Below are 20,925 nucleotides of genomic sequence, written 5' to 3' on the forward strand. Positions count from 1 at the left end.
CAAAAGATTTCTATTTCAGATAAATAGTGTTCATATCGATATCGGAATTATATCGTATCGACCGAAATTAAGAAATATATTGTGATATCAATTTTGGCCATATCGTCCAGCCCTATTCTGACGGCACCCATTCACTGCAGAGCATCCATTAGTGAGACACTGATGCAATGCTGCATTTCTCCAAATCTGATGAAGAAAAACTACATCCTGGATAACTTGAGAGTGAGCACATTTTCTGCACATTTTCAGTTTTGGGTGAACTATTTCTTAAAGGGGTCATATGATGCGATTTCATTTTTTCCTTTCTCTTCGGAGTGTTACAAGCTCTTGGTGCATAAAGAAGATCTGTAAAGTTGCAAAGACTAAAGTCTCTAAATTCTGTCATCATGTGCATATGATCTTCTGGTCTTCTGTGGAACAAACGTTGACTGAATTGTCGTATGGTTTATTCTTTTAACATCCGTCTCTCTCTCTCTTCTTCAGGATGTTATCTCCATGTTGGATCAAACCGGCAGCTTCAGCAACGATGATTTCGTCGAGATGCCCATGTTTCCTCCTTTCCCCGAGTGATCCCGCTTCACTCCCTGTTGCGCTCTCACGCGCCATTTCTTACTCTCTTAACCAAATCGATGGCAGAGCGGAGGCACAGAGGGATATAAAACAAGAGTGAGACTGATGCATTGTGAGAATGGAAGTTATAAGCCATAATGTGAGGATACAGAGTAGTGCACAGACAGACAGGCATCGTTGAAATGTGTTCACTTTAAAATCACGCACAATTGCACACTTCGAGCACAAGAGGTCTCACACTGTCTGCCATACACGCACATGCTTTGATTAATGAGATGGCCACACACACACACACACACACACACACTCACTCACTCACACACACACTTTCACACACACTCATACACACGCACGCACACACACTCTCTCTCACACACTCACACACACTCACTCATACACACGCACGCACACTCTCACACACGCACACACTCACACACACTCTCACACACACACACACACTCTCACACACACACACACACACACACACAAAGGCAGTCTGCTCTGTCTGTGTACCGATTGCACTGCTTCTGACCCCGGTGATGAAATGTGTGAGAACTGAATTCTTGAGTTTGGCCTCAGAAAGTTGCTGTGAATGTGTCGGTCAGGTTTATTGTTGTCTGTAACGCAGAAGCTGCAGCTTGTTTTCTTTTTTTATTGGAGAATCGACTCCATTTCCATTCATAACTTGTCATTTGAATCTGATTGTAATTGAATTGGCTCAACAGGATGTTGAATTTGAAAGACAGGAAGAGGAATTCCAAATTTACTGAATTGGAATTTTTCATTTGAAATGAACGATGATGCTCGACATCATCTAATGTAATTCATACTTCAACTGTTTTTAAAAACTACTTTGAAATTTCATTCCATTTCAAATGTTAGTAACACTTTATTTTACAGTGTCCTTGTTACACATCACATGTACTTACTGTAGTAAATCATGCATAATAACATGCAGTTAACCCTAACATTAACCCTGATTATTCCTCAGTACTTAAATGCAATTACACTGTAAGAAGGACTGCTTAAAATGAAGTGTAACCTTGCTTTCTTAATCTATTCTGCCTCCTGTTTGCTAGCTCAGTTCAAAGTCAGATGTTTAACTATCTGGCTTGGGTTCATGTTGGTGCAGTAACACTGATGCAGTAAAACTCCTCGGGTGTTTTCTCCGATCGATTCTGTTTCAATGGACAGATGCATCTCCTCTGACGTGTGCCGCTGATGAGGTTTCACTCAGGCATGTGTTTGTGAACGCAATGAAAAAGATTCAAATCAAGCAGGATCTGTGTCCTTCAAAGCCATTTTGTCGCTATCCTAATTATTATCATAATGTCTTGTTTTAATGTAAAAAGAAGAATCCTTATTCTGATTTAGTCTTGTACAGAGAATATTCCCGAACTTCTATTGGCGGGGTTGATTATTGTTAATTTTCTTTAAGCTTTTTAATTAAATGTTTGATGTTTGCTTTTGAATGTGGGTGTGTCTGCGTCTTTTTTCAGTACTTTTGTGCATTTGTCGCTTTTTTTCCTCGGATATGAAAGGGTCAGTGTTTTTTTATTTCTTCTATATTTTCACACCGTTTTGAACTGCAGTTTGTGTACAACATAGAAAAATAAATATGTATATGAAATATTAAAGAGAACTGTTTTTTGTATTAAATTGCTATTGTCAAAAAAAAAAAAATCTTTGTTGGGATCTTTATTTGAACTGTGGACACTCTTTGACAAATCTATTAATACAGTATATCCAGTGTACAGTACATTACCTTTCAGTTAGCCATTTTATAATCCATGATAACAAAAGCAAAATGCAACTGAATTTTTAAATGTACATTTTATCAAGGGTTTGGATTCAGTATTTTTTCTTGTATTCAGCAAGAATGTATTAGATTGATCAAAAGTGACAGTAAAGACATTTGTAATGTTACAAACGTTAAGACGTGGCTCCAAAAGGCAGCAACAAAGGAAGAGACTAAAAAGCTAGAGAAGCCAGGTGTAGGCCTATGTGATGAAATCACTCGGTTGTCCCACACACTGAAAAAAAAATACTACATTTTTTGCATTTATTTTAGCTACATTTAAATAAAAGAAAAAAAAAATGTTGAAAGTTAGTCAGCTAAATTTGTTTATTTAAATGTAGCTAAAATGAATTGATTGCAACAACTTAACCTTCAAAAAAATCTAATAAATTCAATGAATCATTTTTTTTTTTCAGTGCAATGTTGATTCACCCTTAAAACTAAAGCTTCTTTATCGGCATCGATGGTTCCATGAAGAACCTTAGACATCTATGGAAACTTTCCGTTCTGTTCTTCAAAATGGAAAAAGAAATGTTCTTCACACAAAGAAAAAAAATGGTTCTGTTAAGATTCTAATTTCTTTGGGGAACCAAAAATGGAAACTTTTTTTTTTTTAAGAGCGTAGTTCATGGGTCAGTCCTTGTAGGTTTTCAGTTTCCAGCTCCATCACCATCTGAGCTTCATCAATCTGTGTCCCGATCCATCGCTCTGAGATCTGATCATTCTCAGCTGGTAACACATGAAGTGGCCTCTAGTGTTTCTCAAGCAACCTAAAAGGGGGGTTTTAAGCCATATAAGGCCTGATTGTTACCAAACTCCTGTTTAACTATTCATCGTGGACACAGGTGCCAAGTGTTGGTGTGTATGTCTCTCAGGCCAAAGGAAGACATGCTAATACCCGAGATAAGAGCACATGTATCCCTGACCGACGACTGCAGGCTGAGCCAGTGCCAGGATCAAGGTATCTCTTCCAAACGTCTTCATTTTGCATCGGTTGAGAATGAAAAGTCGAGGTCAGAATCAATTGCGTGCAGTTCAGCAGCTCAGTTTAGTTTCAAATGCACATTATGAGTCTCAAACCGATGAAGAGCGGAGCTTCACGTGAGTGCTGGAATGTGAGACTCGTCTGATACAGAGCTGTTTTACACCGACAGAAGCACAACACCGGCGACTAGGGTTGCTGTTTGACAAGAACAACTGGGGATTTAAGGGAAGAAGTGACGTTTGGACAATGCCATGAGCAAATCCAGCTCATATCTTGGACGTTTACCACTGTATATCATGTGTTTGTCACTCACTAATAGAGTTGATTCCTCCAGTCTTCAGTAATCATGGACCAGCCTCTTCCAATGTCTCAATTGGACGTTGATGTGGATTTGGGCTTCGCTCTCTTCTTCTTGGTCCTGCTGTGTTTGTTTCTGTTGGTTACAATGGTTCGCTGTGCTCAGATGGTTCTGGATCCGTACAGCGCCATCTCTGTGTCCACCTATCAGGAGGAGCAAGAGCAAGAGGAGGGGTGAAGTTTAAAGCAGGCGGACCATTGGAGAAGCATTGGATTGTAGAAGAACTTTAAAACAGATGCTTCTGGAAATACTCCGAGAACACACGTGGAAACGCATCTACACTTTCTCTAACCCTCGTTGTGTGGAGACTCTTGGATTTCATTGGAACTCATCCGGGAAAAGGGATCTGAGTGTCATTATGAGCTCTCATTACCACCGGGAATCATCGAGTGCAAATAAATCAGCAAAACTGCGTGTGGATGTGAGAAATCTGATGTGGCTGGATGAGAGTGTCCTACAGAGGGGAGCAACAGAATAAATGTCGTGTCTCACTGAATATTCAGGCTTCTATTTTTGGTTCAGTGAGTCTTAACTGTATTAACTATAGTGCAGTGAAACTCAAAACCACAGGAAGGATGCAGTTACACTTTTACAGCTGATCACATGGCAATGTTCAAAATGTGAGCTTTACGCAATGCCATGATATAGTTTGATTCTGAACATCTGAAATGCTTTGAATAGGGTTTGAATAATCGTTCTTTTTTTTTTTATATCTACATTACATTTATTCATTTGGCAGACACTTCAAAGCGACTTACAAAAGAGATTTTAATTAGTTGGTTGTGCATGCATTAATTTATGCGTGCTGATTAACAGTTAAATAATAAATTGTGGTTTTATTGTAAAAAACAGTATGTTGATGTTTTTTCTTTTTCTTTTGGAGATATATAACTTTTTTTCTTTAATACAAATTAAAATACAGGCATTAAATATGGTCAATAGTTGACTGGACACTTTGTAAACTATTGCATACATTGCTAGCTGTTAATATGTACACACACACACACACAGACACAAACACAAACACACACACACACATGTCTGGTCAGCTATCCTTATGGGGACTCTCCATAGGTGTAATGGTTTTTATACTGTACAGACCGTATATTCTATTGCCCTACACCAACCCTACCCCTAAACCTACCCCTCACAGGAAACTTTCTGCATTTTTAGATTTTCAAAAAACTACATTCTGTGTGATTTATTAGCTTGTTTACCCGTGGGGACCTCAATTTAGGTCCCCACCATGACACGAGTCCCCATGAGTCTGTGTGTATTCAGGTTTAAGTCCCCACCAGAATAGAAAAACAGGTACACAAATTACACACACACATATACACACACACACACCTTTGATACTCTCTCACATAAGATACTTCTCGACAGGTTAGCTTCTATTGGGATTACTGGCACTCCTCTGTCTTGGTTTAGGTCGTATCTTTCTGGACCTTCTGAACTGTCTGTCCGAAACAAGAATTTAGAATTTAATTTGAAAAATAAATTTAAAATGATATATATATATAGCACTTTTATTCTGAAAAACGTGTCATGGCTGCAGTACGTACACATGGATAACACTGAAATCGTTAGATTCATCTAGAGGATTTCAAAAGTTTTAAATTATATAACATCCATCTGTCGTTTGAAAGCACTTTTTCGTTTTCAGCGCGGATTCGCTGAAGGTAAAGTGTGCTTGTAAAGACTGAATTGATGTAATGTCAGTGTGCTCGCGACTGAAGGTCATGGTTAAGCTGGTTTATCATTGATGGAGATGCTTTGTAATCTCTCTGCAGCATGTCTGTGTTTGGAGGAGTGTTCCGTCAATCCTCGGCTCGACTCTTCAGCACAGGTGTGTGTGATGCTCTCTATCTCTGCTGTAATGTGTGGAAGTGAGTAAAGTGTTGTTGCTGTATCACGCAGGCACGTGCGCTAGAACACGAATGCACGCGATCCCCAAACTGAGACAGCTGGACCGATGGACGGAGAAGAGAAGCGTGTTTGGAGTCTATGACAACATCGGGATCTTGGGTGAGCAAACATATATTCAAGTTCCTGCTATTTGTTAAATAATTCTCATCTTTGTATTTCAGTAGAGAATGTATTTGGGTTTCTTACATTTGTTTTCAGTGCTGCAGCAGACTATGAGTTGAGCTTCAAAAACAACCTGGGACAATTTTTTTTTAACTGAACTCAGTAGATAATGAAATTGAATTCTAATTCTCCTTAGATGGTTTAGAAGAGCAGTCTCGTTAATATGCATTTCATATTACAGTGTTTGACAAGCTACAATAAAGGTGTTCTTTTCTTTTTCTTTTCATATGCTGTTTTTGGTGTATTGCATGTGAGTCAGTTTGTCTCAACACAAAAGTTGTAAGAAAATTTGTGCAGCCTGCATATTTGTGTCAAAACTTTGCATGCACATTCATTACCCTAAATGAGAAATATTAAAAAATAAACAGTTTAACCAGTATTTCAAGCAGTTTGAAAAGTGAATGCAGGTCAAACTGAACCTGACACTACAGGAAGGTTTTTACTAACCCTCATTGAGTAATCATGCACTACTGTAATAAAAGCCTGCTGTAGGAACCCTGCATCTCATTATCTTTCATCATTTTGCCAGTATTCATATTTTTGCTCTCAAATCAATTAGTGACAAAATATGAACATATAGTAAAGATACAGTAAAATTTAAGACTTTTTTTTTACTAAATGAACACTTTTATATGCATGCACCAAAATAAAAATGTATTTGATATTAACTTGTGTGTACAATGCCTCACAGAAAGTTCCATGAACACGATGCAAACAAACAAATCGTTGTATTTTGAACGGATTCATTCTGACTCATTAAAATGAATCGCTCCTTCCGGTTCTAATGGATCTCAACTGGGGTTTAAATGAGAGATTTAAACTCTTAAAACTGGAAATCATGACAAGTCTTTAGGAAATATAATGGACAGATATTTCCTCACAATGTTCATATCACCAGCAATTAATTTTCTAAGTCTTCTGTCAGCACTAGGCTGTATGGTACATTGATCAGCATTGACTCTGTTTGACTGCAGGAGATTTTAAAGCTCATCCAAAAGACCTGATCCGGGGACCGGTGTGGCTCCGAGGCTTCAGCGGAAACGAGCTCCAGCGGCTCATCAGGAAGAAGCGGATGGTGGGAGAGCGAATGCTGACCGAGGACAAGCACAGCCTGGATAAGAGGATCAGCTTCCTGTACCGCCGCTTCAACAGATACGGCAAACACCGATAGACTTCCGCCTTCATTTGTCCTGAAGTGGAATTCAATTTGTGGAAAAAAATAATAAAAAAAATGCAGTTCCATTCATTAAACTGTCAAAATTCCTTAATGTCATCATCATTACAAAAGATTGACCTCGAATGCTGAAGAGTTGCATTAAAAACATTTATTTAAAAAATGCATAATTTTGCAACAAAAAAATTCTTATTGATTCCTGAAAGACAGTTGAGTGATTTCCCACATGCTAATGAGCCTCAGTGTGCTCGTCTGGTCTGGGATCAGCGAGGACTGAAGAATCCTGTGCCGTGACCGGATGCTCCGACTCCATCTGACAGGAACAACCAGAACACACACACTTTACATCAAGCGTCACTATTGCTGCTGCTTATCATTTTGCCAGGTGCAGTGTTGGGGAGTAACTAGTTACATGTAACGGAATTACGTAATTTAATTACAAAATAAAAGTAATTGTAATCAGTTACAGTTACTAAGAAAAACTTTGTAATTAAATTACAGTTACTTATGAAAATGTTAAGGATTACAAAGGGGGTTACATCTGATTTTTTCACACACACTCCCACATACAGATTTAATTGAGTTCTTCCATAAATTGCAGTGACTGCTCTAAAATATGAAACACCAACGTTTCAGGAGTTTAGAACATGCTTATTCGATAACTGTAAGGTGGTTGTGTCCACACACTGCTAAGACACATTTCTATGCAAATGAAGATATTTTGCATCCAATGTCTTCTTTAAAATTAAAATATTGTAATCTTTATTCAACTGATAACTGTCAGACTTCAATTTATTTCGAAAGTCTGACAGTTATCAGTGTTGAGCACATATTGTAAGTTTAACCCTGCCGGGTTTACATGTTTAAAAATGATTAATAGTTGAAACCATTAGAAATTTAGAAAAGTAATCAAATGTAATCAGTTACGTTACTTTAATAAAGTAATTGAAAAGTTACACTACTTGTTACATTTTAAGTAGGGTAACTTGTAATCTGTAACCTATTACATTTCCAAAGTAACCTTCCCAACACTGGCGAGGTGTGATGTTTGAAATAGTAAGAGTTATTGGAGATGTGCACATGTCTACAGACACGAACGTGCATGAAAATAAACAAGTCCTTTTCTTGGTGGAATATAGTTTTATACATTAATGGGTCATCGGTCACTGACACTACTGTTTGGGGTCAGTAAGATTTTTTTTTTTTTTTTAAGAAATTAATACTTTTATTCAGCAAAGTCGAGACATTTATAACGTTGCAAAATATTTCTATTTCAAATAAATGCGGTTCTTTTGAACTTTCTATTCAGCTGTGAATCCTGAAAAATAAAATGTATCGCAGTTTCCACAAAAATATGAATGTCTTCAACACTGATAATAATCAGAAATGTTTCTTGAGCAGCAAATCAGCATATTAGAATGATTTCTGAAGATAATGTGACACTGAAGACTGGAGTAATGATGCTGAAAATACAGCTTTGATCACAGAAATAAATTACAGTTTAACAGAGATTCACATAGAAAACACTTGTTTTTAATTGCAACAATATTTCGTTTTGTTACTGTGTTTTTGATCAAATGAATGCAGCCTTGGTGAACAGAAGAGACTTCTTTCAAAAACAATCTAAATGTTTGGTCAGTAATTACTGCATGCGTCACGGGTTTCTATTCTTTAAACAGATGTCGTGGGGGTCTCATACCTGTGCGTCTCGCTTTCGGTCCTTTGGGACCCGGTGCCTCTTTTTCTTTGGTCCAGCTGCTGACTGATGAGGAAACGTTGGAGAAGAGCTGTCTTCATCAGCACCCACAGCTGAATCTAAACCTGCCTTCCCTTCATCCTGTATGAACACATCGAGTGTTTAATGTGCCATCAGCCACTGATATGAACTACACTCTTGGAACAAATAGATTCATTACTATTGAAGATCAGAATTGGGTGTGAACAGCTGTATGTCAAACAGTTTAAATGAAGCTTGAGTTGTGTATCATCAGCGTGTTTCTCACCTCCAGTGTGATGGTGAGCTGTGCTGTCCTGTAATCATCTCCATACGAGTCCAGAGTCTTCATCAGAAACCTGACACACACACACACACACACACATTCAGCTGTTAGACGCACTGTATCAAATGAGAGGTTCACTGTATACTTTACAGTATTAGTTGGGTTTTTATGTAAATTGATGTGTACCTGAAATATATATATATATATATATACATATATAAAAAAAAATACAAATGCATTTTTGGTTATTATCAGTACTAGCCATTGTTGGGTTTAATTTGTAGGTGGCAAAGATATTGTTAGATTAATCAAAAAAATGATTTAAGGAATAGTTCACCCAAAAATTAAAAATAGCTGAAAATGTGCTCTCCCTCAGGCCATCTGAGATTAGGATGAGTTTGTTTCTTCATCAGATTTGGAGAAATGTAGCAGATGCCCTGAGGGTGAGCACATTTACAGCTATTTTTCATTTTTGGGTGAACTATTTCTTAAAACAATAGAAAAATGAATCATCAGTAGCAGTCATAGTTATGACTCTTACTCAGTTGATGCTTTTGAGTGTTTTTATGTGCACATACTTTCTTTCTTTCCTTAGTCGTCGTGTCAGTCTCTGCACCTGGTGAAGGCGTCCCAAAATCTTCTCATTTACCTGAGAACGGGTTCATATGACATTTGGTCACGAAACCTTCCCAGACATCATTTGCCCATCTTCATGCTGTGCTAAAACTGTGCTTATTTTTTCCATGGAACACAAAATGTGAAGTTTTGAAGAATATCCTGACCACTCTTTTCCCATTTCAGATTCAAAAACTGAGCTTTTTTGAACATGAGTGACGGTGAACTTCATTTTGTGGGGTCAGCCGTTCCTCTACACTACAGTTCAGTGTAAATCTGTTCACCTGCTCAATCTCTCTGCACCTCTTGCTGAGAGCGTGATACTTGCTGTGGTCCAGCTCTCTCCTCTCATCTTCTCCGTCCTGTGCGGGGCCCGACGGGGCCCCATCGCTATCCAGGAGCTCAGTGCCGCTGGGGCCCAGCTCCACGCCGCCCGTCTCCAGCTCCGCTTCCAGAATGTGACCCCCGAACAGCGGAGGAAGAGCCAGACCTGAGAAATCCTCCATCATCTGAAGCACATCCACAGACAGACAGAAGCTCTGAGTTAATATAACAGCATATCCCGCGACTGGTTTACAGATAAAGATGTTAATAATCTTACTGATTAAACACAAACTAAGCATGCTCTCTATGAACTCACATGGAGCGTTTCTGTTCTGCAATATCAATATGATTATGAATATGCTAATACGATTTACATGCCATTTTTAACCGTTTTAATTATTTGTATTCAATACTTACCTTTGGTTAATAATACTGCAAAGAGCCATACATGATTCAGTCAGTTAATTATAAATCCTGCAGGTATGTTTTCTACTCCTCATCAGTTCCGTCTATACATAATTTAAACGATACATCTGACAAAAGCAAGAATTAGCCTGCTTCATATGATCAAATAAAAGTAAACATCTACATGTTCATCTCCTACACTACAGCCTTCGAAACAACGAGACGCGTTTTAAACACGTCATTGACCGTTCAGCCAATCCACAGCGAATGCGTCACCAGCATTTGTTATCGAACTACAATTCCCACGATACCTGAAACAGGACTACAGAAGCAAACATGGCGGCCGGTAAGTATATTTTTGCGTGTTAGCTGCTTGAAAGATGTTTTATTTTAGTTTGGCTTGATCGTATTTACAAAAATAGAATCAACAGGCAGTTCATGAGAGCTATTGCAATCTATTCGTGTACTAAAAATAATTATTGTATGATGTGCGGATAAGAGAATGACCTTGGTCTCATACTAGCTGTGGTTTGCTGTGCTCTGCTTTAAACATGAATAAATGATAACTCATCGGAGGCCTTTAAACGCTTAACAAAATTATGGCAGAATCTACCATGGCTTGTTTTCGACGTGTACCATGGTATTCTATGAATACATGGCAATAATTCAGCACTACTGTGAAATATTATCAAGAACCATGGTATTATCATATGATACCATCATTAGGGTTAGGGTTAGGTTAGGCGTGACAGTTTAGTTAAACACTGTAATCAAACTCTTTGTTTCTCTAGTTGGCAGGTTTTTGAAGAACGCTTGGAATAAAGAGCCAGTGATCACAGTTTCCTGTGGGATCGGATTGCTGGGTGACTGAGATATTAATGCATCACATTATGGGTCTAAATCTTCCTGCTTTATGAATCTAACATGTTTTTATTCATTTATTGTGTTTCAGCTTGCCTTCTGCCGGCTTTGAGCCCTTTAACAAAATACACAGGAATGATGAACCGAGCTATTCCATACAATTATCCAGGTATATTATCCTCATGCAGTGTGTAAACGCTTGACACCAGGGTTATTGGGGTGTTTCTTCGATTAGGGGAATATTTTGCGATACTTGATTTTTGACTTTCATGAGCTGTGAGCGCTAATCATAAAAATTAAAACAAAAAACCTTTTGAAATGTTTTACTTTACATGTAAAGAATGTATGAAATTTTCACTTTTTGAAATAAGTTACAAAAAAAAAGAACTTTTTCACGATATTCTAATTTTTTGAGATGCACCTGTATATATATATACATACCCACACAGACACATACTCTCACTCACACGCACACACTCTCTCACACACACACACACACATACTCAGTCACGCGCACACACTAACACACTCACACACACACACATACTCAGTCACGCGCACACACTAACACACTCACACACACACACATACTCAGTCACGCGCACACACTAACACACTCACACACACACACATACTCAGTCACGCGCACACACTAACACACTCACACACACACACATACTCAGTCACGCGCACACACTAACACACTCACACACACACACATACTCAGTCACGCGCACACACTAACACACTCACACACACACACATACTCAGTCACGCGCACACACTAACACACTCACACACACACACATACTCAGTCACGCGCACACACTAACACACTCACACACACACACATACTCAGTCACGCGCACACACTAACACACTCACACACACACACATACTCAGTCACGCGCACACACTAACACACTCACACACACACACATACTCAGTCACGCGCACACACTAACACACTCACACACACACACATACTCAGTCACGCGCACACACTAACACACTCACACACACACACATACTCAGTCACGCGCACACACTAACACACTCACACACACACACATACTCAGTCACGCGCACACACTAACACACTCACACACACACACATACTCAGTCACGCGCACACACTAACACACTCACACACACACACATACTCAGTCACGCGCACACACTAACACACTCACACACACACACATACTCAGTCACGCGCACACACTAACACACTCACACACACACACATACTCAGTCACGCGCACACACTAACACACTCACACACACACACATACTCAGTCACGCGCACACACTAACACACTCACACACACACACATACTCAGTCACGCGCACACACTAACACACTCACACACACACACATACTCAGTCACGCGCACACACTAACACACTCACACACACACACATACTCAGTCACGCGCACACACTAACACACTCACACACACACACATACTCAGTCACGCGCACACACTAACACACTCACACACACACACATACTCAGTCACGCGCACACACTAACACACTCACACACACACACATACTCAGTCACGCGCACACACTAACACACTCACACACACACACATACTCAGTCACGCGCACACACTAACACACTCACACACACACACATACTCAGTCACGCGCACACACTAACACACTCACACACACACACATACTCAGTCACGCGCACACACTAACACACTCACACACACACACATACTCAGTCACGCGCACACACTAACACACTCACACACACACACATACTCAGTCACGCGCACACACTAACACACTCACACACACACACATACTCAGTCACGCGCACACACTAACACACTCACACACACACACATACTCAGTCACGCGCACACACTAACACACTCACACACACACACATACTCAGTCACGCGCACACACTAACACACTCACACACACACACATACTCAGTCACGCGCACACACTAACACACTCACACACACACACATACTCAGTCACGCGCACACACTAACACACTCACACACACACACATACTCAGTCACGCGCACACACTAACACACTCACACACACACACATACTCAGTCACGCGCACACACTAACACACTCACACACACACACATACTCAGTCACGCGCACACACTAACACACTCACACACACACACATACTCAGTCACGCGCACACACTAACACACTCACACACACACACATACTCAGTCACGCGCACACACTAACACACTCACACACACACACATACTCAGTCACGCGCACACACTAACACACTCACACACACACACATACTCAGTCACGCGCACACACTAACACACTCACACACACACACATACTCAGTCACGCGCACACACTAACACACTCACACACACACACATACTCAGTCACGCGCACACACTAACACACTCACACACACACACATACTCAGTCACGCGCACACACTAACACACTCACACACACACACATACTCAGTCACGCGCACACACTAACACACTCACACACACACACATACTCAGTCACGCGCACACACTAACACACTCACACACACACACATACTCAGTCACGCGCACACACTAACACACTCACACACACACACATACTCAGTCACGCGCACACACTAACACACTCACACACACACACATACTCAGTCACGCGCACACACTAACACACTCACACACACACACATACTCAGTCACGCGCACACACTAACACACTCACACACACACACATACTCAGTCACGCGCACACACTAACACACTCACACACACACACATACTCAGTCACGCGCACACACTAACACACTCACACACACACACATACTCAGTCACGCGCACACACTAACACACTCACACACACACACATACTCAGTCACGCGCACACACTAACACACTCACACACACACACATACTCAGTCACGCGCACACACTAACACACTCACACACACACACATACTCAGTCACGCGCACACACTAACACACTCACACACACACACATACTCAGTCACGCGCACACACTAACACACTCACACACACACACATACTCAGTCACGCGCACACACTAACACACTCACACACACACACATACTCAGTCACGCGCACACACTAACACACTCACACACACACACATACTCAGTCACGCGCACACACTAACACACTCACACACACACACATACTCAGTCACGCGCACACACTAACACACTCACACACACACACATACTCAGTCACGCGCACACACTAACACACTCACACACACACACATACTCAGTCACGCGCACACACTAACACACTCACACACACACACATACTCAGTCACGCGCACACACTAACACACTCACACACACACACATACTCAGTCACGCGCACACACTAACACACTCACACACACACACATACTCAGTCACACACACACACACGCACACACACTCACTCACACACTCACACGCACACACTCACACACACACATACTCAGTCACACGCACACTCACTCACACGCACACACTCACACATACACACACACTCACTCACTCACACACACTAATCATAAAAATTTAAACAAAAAGCCTTTTGAAATATTTTAAGTTACAAAAAAAAAGAACTTGTTCACGATATTCTAATTTTTTTAGATGCACTTGTGTATTTATATATATATATATCTCTTTGAGATACTATTAGTTTTTATTATTTTGAATTTTCATTTTTATATTTTCATTTTAATTTAAAGTTATTTTAAAGTAATGTTTTGTTTTTTTATATATACATGTGTATATATAGTTTTTATTAATTTTATTTCAGTTGTAGTTATTTTAGTACATAAATTTAAACTAAATTAAAATATGTTGCTTTGGAAGCTATCTGAAAGAAAAGGTTTTGTATATTTAATTTCTGTGAACATTTATTCTATTTCAAGTATCAAAAAAAAAATTTTTTTTGTGTGGTTTTTAGTTTCAGATTTAGTTTTAGTTAGCTGAAATGACCCTGATTTTTATTATTACATTTACTGATTTATTTATTCATTCTCAGATGTTTATATTGAAAGGCTTGAGCTCAGTGCATTTAATCTCATCATGAATCTGTAATTAGTTTTAGTTGATCTTTTGAATCACGTTTCTCTCTTCAGTCCCAGTTCGAGATGATGGAAACATGCCAGACGTTCCAGCGCATCCCTCGGACCCGCAGGGGAAGAACCTGGATTGGCTGAAAAACCTGTGAAAGCCCTTCAGAGTCATGTACAGTCACACTCACCTTTACTTATGTCTCAATAAAAGCCCTTTATTTAATTACCCTATATATATTGTATTGATATTGTAGATTATTTTAGTCTTTCACAAAATAGACTTGCTTTATCAGTAATAAACACCATATCTTTTATTCTGCTACAGTTTTGTAACATTCATGGGCTTTTATCATAATAGTTTGTGTATAGAGAGTGAAACAAGTCCAAACCACAGAGATTAACTTTGTTTATTGAAGTTCATTTAAAAAACAAAGGGAAGAAAGGCTATAAAGTTATCATGAAGTGAAAGCGTTCAAGAGTCCAAAATGTGTGAGTGAGAGCACAATGCTTTTATATCAGGCTGAGTCGTACAGTAAAGTCCTGCTTTAAATGCCAGTGTTCGCTGTTCTCTGGGGTGTTTAATAAAAGTACAGTGTGAGCAGGGATCAAAGTTAAACTCACAAACTAATACAGACTAACATGCAGCGGCGTCCAAAAGTCTGAGATGCTTTTCATTTCAACTCGGAAACACAGTCTAGGATTTAAATGAATTTAATATAAAGAAATGAGCATTAATCAAGTGTACAGGTGCATCTCAAAAAATTAGAATATCATGGAAAAGTTCTTTATTTTTTGTTATTTAATTCAAAAAAGCCAACTTTCTCATATTCTAGATTCATTGCACACAAACTGAAATATTTCAAGAGTTTTTTTAATTCTTTTTTTTATTCTGATGGTTATGACTTACAGCTTAGGACATTTAAAATAAAACAAAAAATAATAACTTTTCCGTGATTTCTTTGTAATTTGTTGAGATGCGCCTGTAAATGAGTGTTTTTGAGCATTCTTGCATCCACTCAAGCTCAAGATGCTCTTGATCATCTCAGATGATGACGAGAACATGATCAAATATCAAATTCATGTTGTTATCAAATTCAATGTAATTATGATACTTTATGAAAAAAAAAATTCTTTTAATTACAGTATACCATTATGTTTGCATATATAAGGTTGGAGATTAACCTTTTAGCATTATTCAACTTAAGATATCTTTATAATAGAAAAAGTTAATAAATGAAGGTATCAGAACAAACTGACCCAGGAGTGGAGAAATAATTCGAACATTTGTGAACAAAGGTCTCACCATTAATAATTGGTTAGATTGGTTTCAGTGTAAAACCTCACAACGATAAGCAACTTTTAAGACAATTCAGAAACAATTTAACTTACAGTAACACACAAACTCAAAAGTAAATGAATCATATTCTTTTTGGTTAATTTCGAATACATCGTTAAGTCTTCTCTGTCCCAAAATAATGGTGAAAAAGGGTCAGAAAGACGCTTATTTCTCATCTATCTGTCACGTCCTCCAGCACGTCTACACTTTCCAGACCTTCTGTCACGTCTCTGCGCGGTCTCAAGCTTTAGTTTTAGAGATCTGGGGTTTAACAAAACACATAAGAGCAGACGGAAGGGAGACCAGAGACCAGAGCGAGAGCCTCTTCACGTCACACTTTCACAAACACAATGCTTTTCCAAAATCCTTTCCAACTCTCTCAAAGCCTTTCTATATATAACTACACTCCATTTTCCTGCTTTTGACTCCAACAGTCCCTTCACCTGCTTCTCCCAGAATGCTCTAGGATACCTTGTCTTTATTCAATATTTTAAAAAATAAAAGTTTTAGGAGAAAGTATCTTATTCTGTGTGGGAAGTACACTCAGGAACAATTCACCCAAAAATGATAGATAGCATGTGGAATGACACGAGTGAGTAAATAACCACAGAATTTAGAATATTTCATGAAACTAAATTGTGAATCGTCTCCACAAATATCAGATATACCAAAAACATCTACGTTTTGTCAAACTGACTTTTTTGAGAATTGACTGTTTCATTGTAGACATTACAGTAAAGGAGTTAAAATACTGAAGAAACTGTTGTCCATAACATGGAATTAAATGTTAAAGGTCAGTGCACTCATACATAAAGACCTTGGAATATTTAATTTTTTCTGATAATGTAATATATATAGAATATACATTTGATCTGCTAAATCCTAAATGATCTAAATGCACTTAATTCTCTCAAAGGTGTAAACTCTGCCTCTCAGAGTTTGGGTTATTCATGAAGCATTCACAGGAGCATCTCTGGCTGTCAATCAAAGGCTCTGCTGTATCAGAGGGGCGGAGCGATCATTGGTCACTGTCTTCTTGAGGCGAATATGAGCGAACGGGTTGATCCTGTGAAGAGGGGACGGTTAAATGAACTAACCCATCAGACACGGAGAGCTCTTCTGAACACAGGGGACTAGCTTTACCTGCTGGGTGACGGAGGCGTCGAGGTGAAATCAGTCGACGTCTGAGGAACACGAAAACACGTCAGCGTCAGCAGAATATAAAACAATACATTCTAAATCCTTGCATGATTTAGTCAGAAAGAGAAATAAGTGAACATTTACAATGAAAAAAAATGTTATATGTGACCCTAGAGCACAAAACCAGTCTTAAGTCTCTGGGGTATATTTGTAGCAATAGCCAACAATACATTGTATGGGTAAAAATTATACATTTTTCTTTTATGCCAAAAATCATTAGGATATTAAGTAAAGATTAATGTTCCATGCAGATATTTTGTACAATCTTGAGACACTACAGCCAAAACCACTGGGGTTTCATGCACTGCTCAGTTTTGAGATTTTGGTCTATTTTGCTTCCATAACTTGTCTTTATTCAGATTATTGAAACTAAACATCCAAAATACACATTTAAAAGGCATAGTTCATCCAAAAATCAGTTGCTCAAAATCTGTATGAATTTCTTTCAGCTGTTGGAACAGTTGACGGTAGCCATTGACTTCCATAGTATGGAAAAAAATAAAAAAAATCTATGGAAGTCAATGGCTACCGTTAACAGTTTGGTTTCCATCATTCTTCAAAATATATTATTTTGTGCTAAAAAAGAAATACAAAATTCCCTATATGAAAACCATTAACTCTAGATATCAACAAAATCAAAAATTTTTTATTTAATGTTCAGATTTATGTTCTGGAACTGTATGCAAATTGGTGCGTTGTTTAATTCACTAGTATCTCAACTGCATATATTAACGTAACATTTTAGAAAATCTGCAATACAAAAAAAAGTAGGCTACCTAATGTACTCTTTTTTTTTTTTTTTTTTTTACCCTTTTCACCGTTTAAAAAAAAAAAAAGGAATTTCCCATTCACTGCAGAGCATCCATTGCTGAGACACTGATGCAATGCTGCATTTCTACAAATCTGATGAAGAAACAAACTCATCCTAATCTCAGATGGCCTGAAGGTGAGCACATTTGCAGCTATTTTTCATTTCATTCAAAAAGCAATACAGTCACAGTGAAGGTGGTTTCTCTGACCCTCATCCTGCTGGTCTCGGGGTTCATCATGCTGTAGGGTCGCGGTCTGAAGGTGCTGATGCGCTGGGACAAGACGCTCCTCTCGTCCTCAGAGTCAGGACTGACCTGCAGCATCTGACCCGCGGGGGGAAGCCTGTCTAACTGCCCCATACTGCTGCTGTTCACCTTCGACAGGGCAGGAGGACTGCAGCCGTGACAAGAGACACAGAGAAGAAGAGGGGAGTGATGGGAATGCAAGCCCTTCTGAGACAGCAGCAAGATATTACTGTATGTCATTGGGATGGATCAGACCTGAGCTCTTGTCCGGGAGTGCTGGGGAAAGGCTGTGTGTAGGAGAAGGGAAACCAGCCTTTTCTATGAAGGAGAGTTCAGAACATCAGCATAACAATAAAACGAGCGTCTGAATATCTGAGGCACCATAAACCTAAACAGCAATAAGCTTTTAAAAGGCCTGTTCATACAAGACTGAAAAAAAAAAATTGCTGATGAAGAAAAGTCTGTTCAAACCAGATTAAATTAAATGCACTGCAGTTAATAATATGTAATAATGCACAGAAAAAAAGCCCCTCTGATAATATAGATTGCACTGTATTTCAGACGCATGATCCCAAAGCTCACACTAACTGTACTCTATCTTTCCATCTTCAGCAGCATTGTTGTCATTAACAAACTCTAAACCTGTTAAAAATGTCATTAATTGAAATAAAACAGAAACAAAATAATATAAATATTACAAAAACATTTAACTTATTTTATCTCAGTTAGCTACCCAAGCAACATTTCTAATTTTCATTTGATTTCATTTTAAATTAATATTAATATTTTATTTTAATCTTTTAATCTTAATCTATTTTAATTTTTGGTTTAATTTTATTTATTTTTTTACATTTTAGTTTTAGTCATTTTAGCACTTATTTCAGTTAGTGGCCAAAGCAACATTTCTCGTTTTCATTTAAATGTACTTAAGTTACTGAAATTAAAGTTAAAATAAAAATTCCTAAAAATGTAAAAACATTTTTTAAAAACAAAAGCTAATAAAAACAACAAAATACAACAAAATGGCCAATAAATAAAATATAAATAATCCTTGAAAAAAAAATTAAACCAAAAGAAAATTTGAAATATTGCTTTAGCAACTAACTGTGATTAAAATTAATTTAACTAAAACTAAAATACAAATGAATAAAAACAGTAAAAAAATAAAAAAGTGAGAAAAAAATGTTGGACAAAAAATGTAACTAAAAATAAAATAAAACTGAAAATATAAAAATACAAATAATTTCAGAATATTACTAAATACTATATTAGTATATTAATAATACTAAGATAACACTGATCCTCAGGCATAGTTTTGAAGGGCTTTACTCTTGGTGTGAACAGGCTTTAAACTTGCTTCGAACAAAAGGAAAATCTTGCTTATGCCAAGCCATTGTAAAACAACCATATAAGCCTCGTTCTCAGAACAGGCTCCTCATATTGCTGACAGGATTATTCAGTTCTGCACCACAAAAATGAGGCATAGCTAGTGTTTAACTGGCCCTGACTGAAAGGCTGATGGTCAGATACCGTCCCGTGCGCTCGTTCTGGCCGTAGTGCCAGCCGTCTCTGGGTTCACTGATCAGCAGGGACAGAGCGTCTCCAGGCAGAAAGGACAGCAGACATGAGCTTCCTCCTCGGTCTCCTGGCTTCTCTCCCTCGCAGGAGTCTGGGGAGTGAGGGAACAGAGCCTCCACACGGGACGGAGCACAGAGCGGAAGCACTCGGGGAAGAGTCGAGCCTGAACCATCACAACCATAACATACAGTTAATGGACATAAGGAGAGAGTAATTCTTCACACAACAAATGACTTGCACACTCACACACACACACTCACTCACACTCACACTCACACACACACACACACACTCACTCAACACACGCTCACACACACTCACATGCGCACACGCTCACTCACACACACACTCACTCACTCACATGCGCACACGCTCACTCACACACACACACACACACACTCACTCACTCACATGCTACCCTTGTCATTATACACATGTATGTCCTCATTTGTCACAAAAATGCGCACACTCACACTCACACACACACACACACACACACACACACTC

General features: G+C 38.8%; 5 protein-coding genes across 10 annotated transcripts in view; 3 read left to right on the forward strand and 2 right to left on the reverse strand.

Moving 5' to 3' along the window:
* The window catches only part of arnt (aryl hydrocarbon receptor nuclear translocator), a gene marked incomplete at its 5' end in the record, with an annotated part of 17,128 nt that extends 16,217 nt beyond the window's left edge, over nucleotides 1-911 (forward strand). The window contains one exon of the mRNA XM_016519550.1: nucleotides 484-911. Coding sequence (XP_016375036.1) covers nucleotides 484-570 — 87 coding nt within the window. The remainder of the gene's footprint in view (nucleotides 1-483) is intronic.
* A 4,348-nt stretch (nucleotides 912-5,259) lies between these two features.
* On the forward strand, nucleotides 5,260-7,060 carry LOC107713917 (39S ribosomal protein L51, mitochondrial-like). 2 transcript variants are annotated; one of them, XM_016519573.1, is made up of 4 exons: nucleotides 5,260-5,393; nucleotides 5,505-5,560; nucleotides 5,611-5,739; nucleotides 6,777-7,060. In XM_016519573.1, exons 2-4 carry the CDS (start codon nucleotides 5,506-5,508, stop codon nucleotides 6,971-6,973), a joined length of 381 nt encoding a protein of 126 aa, XP_016375059.1. In that variant the 5' UTR covers nucleotides 5,260-5,393; nucleotide 5,505; the 3' UTR covers nucleotides 6,974-7,060. The 2 variants fall into 2 exon arrangements, with proteins under 2 accessions (XP_016375059.1, XP_016375061.1); XM_016519575.1 differs by having other exon boundaries at nucleotides 5,632-5,739.
* Nucleotides 7,061-7,147: 87 nt separating this feature from the next.
* LOC107713915 (TCF3 fusion partner-like) lies at nucleotides 7,148-14,724 on the reverse strand. 4 transcript variants are annotated; one of them, XM_016519571.1, is made up of 6 exons: nucleotides 14,721-14,724; nucleotides 9,876-10,128; nucleotides 9,555-9,625; nucleotides 8,980-9,049; nucleotides 8,676-8,813; nucleotides 7,148-7,289 (listed from the first exon to the last, which is right to left on the reverse strand). In XM_016519571.1, the coding sequence occupies exons 2-6, from the start codon at nucleotides 10,098-10,100 to the stop codon at nucleotides 7,206-7,208; spliced, it is 588 nt and encodes a 195-aa protein (XP_016375057.1). In that variant the 5' UTR covers nucleotides 10,101-10,128; nucleotides 14,721-14,724; the 3' UTR covers nucleotides 7,148-7,205. The 4 variants fall into 4 exon arrangements, with proteins under 4 accessions (XP_016375057.1, XP_016375056.1, XP_016375055.1 ...); XM_016519570.1 differs by lacking the exon at nucleotides 14,721-14,724 and adding an exon at nucleotides 10,364-10,557 and having other exon boundaries at nucleotides 9,876-10,106; XM_016519569.1 differs by lacking the exon at nucleotides 14,721-14,724 and adding an exon at nucleotides 10,333-10,556 and having other exon boundaries at nucleotides 9,876-10,100.
* ndufa3 (NADH:ubiquinone oxidoreductase subunit A3) lies at nucleotides 10,594-16,065 on the forward strand. 2 transcript variants are annotated; one of them, XM_016519577.1, is made up of 4 exons: nucleotides 10,594-10,666; nucleotides 11,112-11,183; nucleotides 11,273-11,350; nucleotides 15,313-16,061. In XM_016519577.1, exons 1-4 carry the CDS (start codon nucleotides 10,657-10,659, stop codon nucleotides 15,402-15,404), a joined length of 252 nt encoding a protein of 83 aa, XP_016375063.1. In that variant the 5' UTR covers nucleotides 10,594-10,656; the 3' UTR covers nucleotides 15,405-16,061. The 2 variants fall into 2 exon arrangements, with proteins under 2 accessions (XP_016375063.1, XP_016375062.1); XM_016519576.1 differs by lacking the exon at nucleotides 10,594-10,666 and adding an exon at nucleotides 10,738-10,983 and having other exon boundaries at nucleotides 15,313-16,065.
* Nucleotides 16,066-16,153: 88 nt separating this feature from the next.
* Nucleotides 16,154-20,925, reverse strand: part of LOC107713901 (brain-specific angiogenesis inhibitor 1-associated protein 2-like) — a 23,451-nt gene continuing 18,679 nt past the window's right edge. The window contains exons 7-11 of the mRNA XM_016519551.1: nucleotides 20,371-20,581; nucleotides 19,096-19,158; nucleotides 18,805-18,988; nucleotides 17,729-17,769; nucleotides 16,154-17,651 (exon numbers count right to left, since the gene is read on the reverse strand). Coding sequence (XP_016375037.1) covers nucleotides 17,570-17,651; nucleotides 17,729-17,769; nucleotides 18,805-18,988; nucleotides 19,096-19,158; nucleotides 20,371-20,581 — 581 coding nt within the window. The 3' untranslated portion in view covers nucleotides 16,154-17,569. The remainder of the gene's footprint in view (nucleotides 17,652-17,728; nucleotides 17,770-18,804; nucleotides 18,989-19,095; nucleotides 19,159-20,370; nucleotides 20,582-20,925) is intronic.

The sequence above is a fragment of the Sinocyclocheilus rhinocerous genome, unplaced genomic scaffold (genome assembly GCF_001515625.1).
Source record: "Sinocyclocheilus rhinocerous isolate Xijiao unplaced genomic scaffold, SAMN03320098_v1.1 scaffold1470, whole genome shotgun sequence".
NCBI lineage: Eukaryota > Metazoa > Chordata > Actinopteri > Cypriniformes > Cyprinidae > Sinocyclocheilus > Sinocyclocheilus rhinocerous.

What these genes read in the sequence shown, in the direction of transcription:
- LOC107713917 (XM_016519573.1), top strand. Translation starts at nt 5,506, where the DNA reads ATGTCTGTGTTTGGAGGAGTGTTCCGTCAATCCTCGGCTCGACTCTTC. An exon ending in GGCTCGACTCTTCAGCACAG is followed by an intron (nt 5,561 to 5,610) that starts GTGTGTGTGATG and finishes AAGTGAGTAAAG; the next exon opens with TGTTGTTGCTGTATCACGCA. An exon ending in TGACAACATCGGGATCTTGG is followed by an intron (nt 5,740 to 6,776) that starts GTGAGCAAACAT and finishes GTTTGACTGCAG; the next exon opens with GAGATTTTAAAGCTCATCCA.
- LOC107713915 (XM_016519571.1), bottom strand. Translation starts at nt 10,100, where the DNA reads ATGATGGAGGATTTCTCAGGTCTGGCTCTTCCTCCGCTGTTCGGGGGT. An exon ending in CGACTAAGGAAAGAAAGAAA is followed by an intron (nt 9,050 to 9,554) that starts GTATGTGCACAT and finishes TGTGTGTGTCAG; the next exon opens with GTTTCTGATGAAGACTCTGG. An exon ending in ACCGAAAGCGAGACGCACAG is followed by an intron (nt 7,290 to 8,675) that starts GTATGAGACCCC and finishes TGTTCCTGTCAG; the next exon opens with ATGGAGTCGGAGCATCCGGT.
- ndufa3 (XM_016519576.1), top strand. Translation starts at nt 10,920, where the DNA reads ATGGCAGAATCTACCATGGCTTGTTTTCGACGTGTACCATGGTATTCT. An exon ending in TTCTATGAATACATGGCAAT is followed by an intron (nt 10,984 to 11,111) that starts AATTCAGCACTA and finishes TTGTTTCTCTAG; the next exon opens with TTGGCAGGTTTTTGAAGAAC. An exon ending in CTGTGGGATCGGATTGCTGG is followed by an intron (nt 11,184 to 11,272) that starts GTGACTGAGATA and finishes ATTGTGTTTCAG; the next exon opens with CTTGCCTTCTGCCGGCTTTG.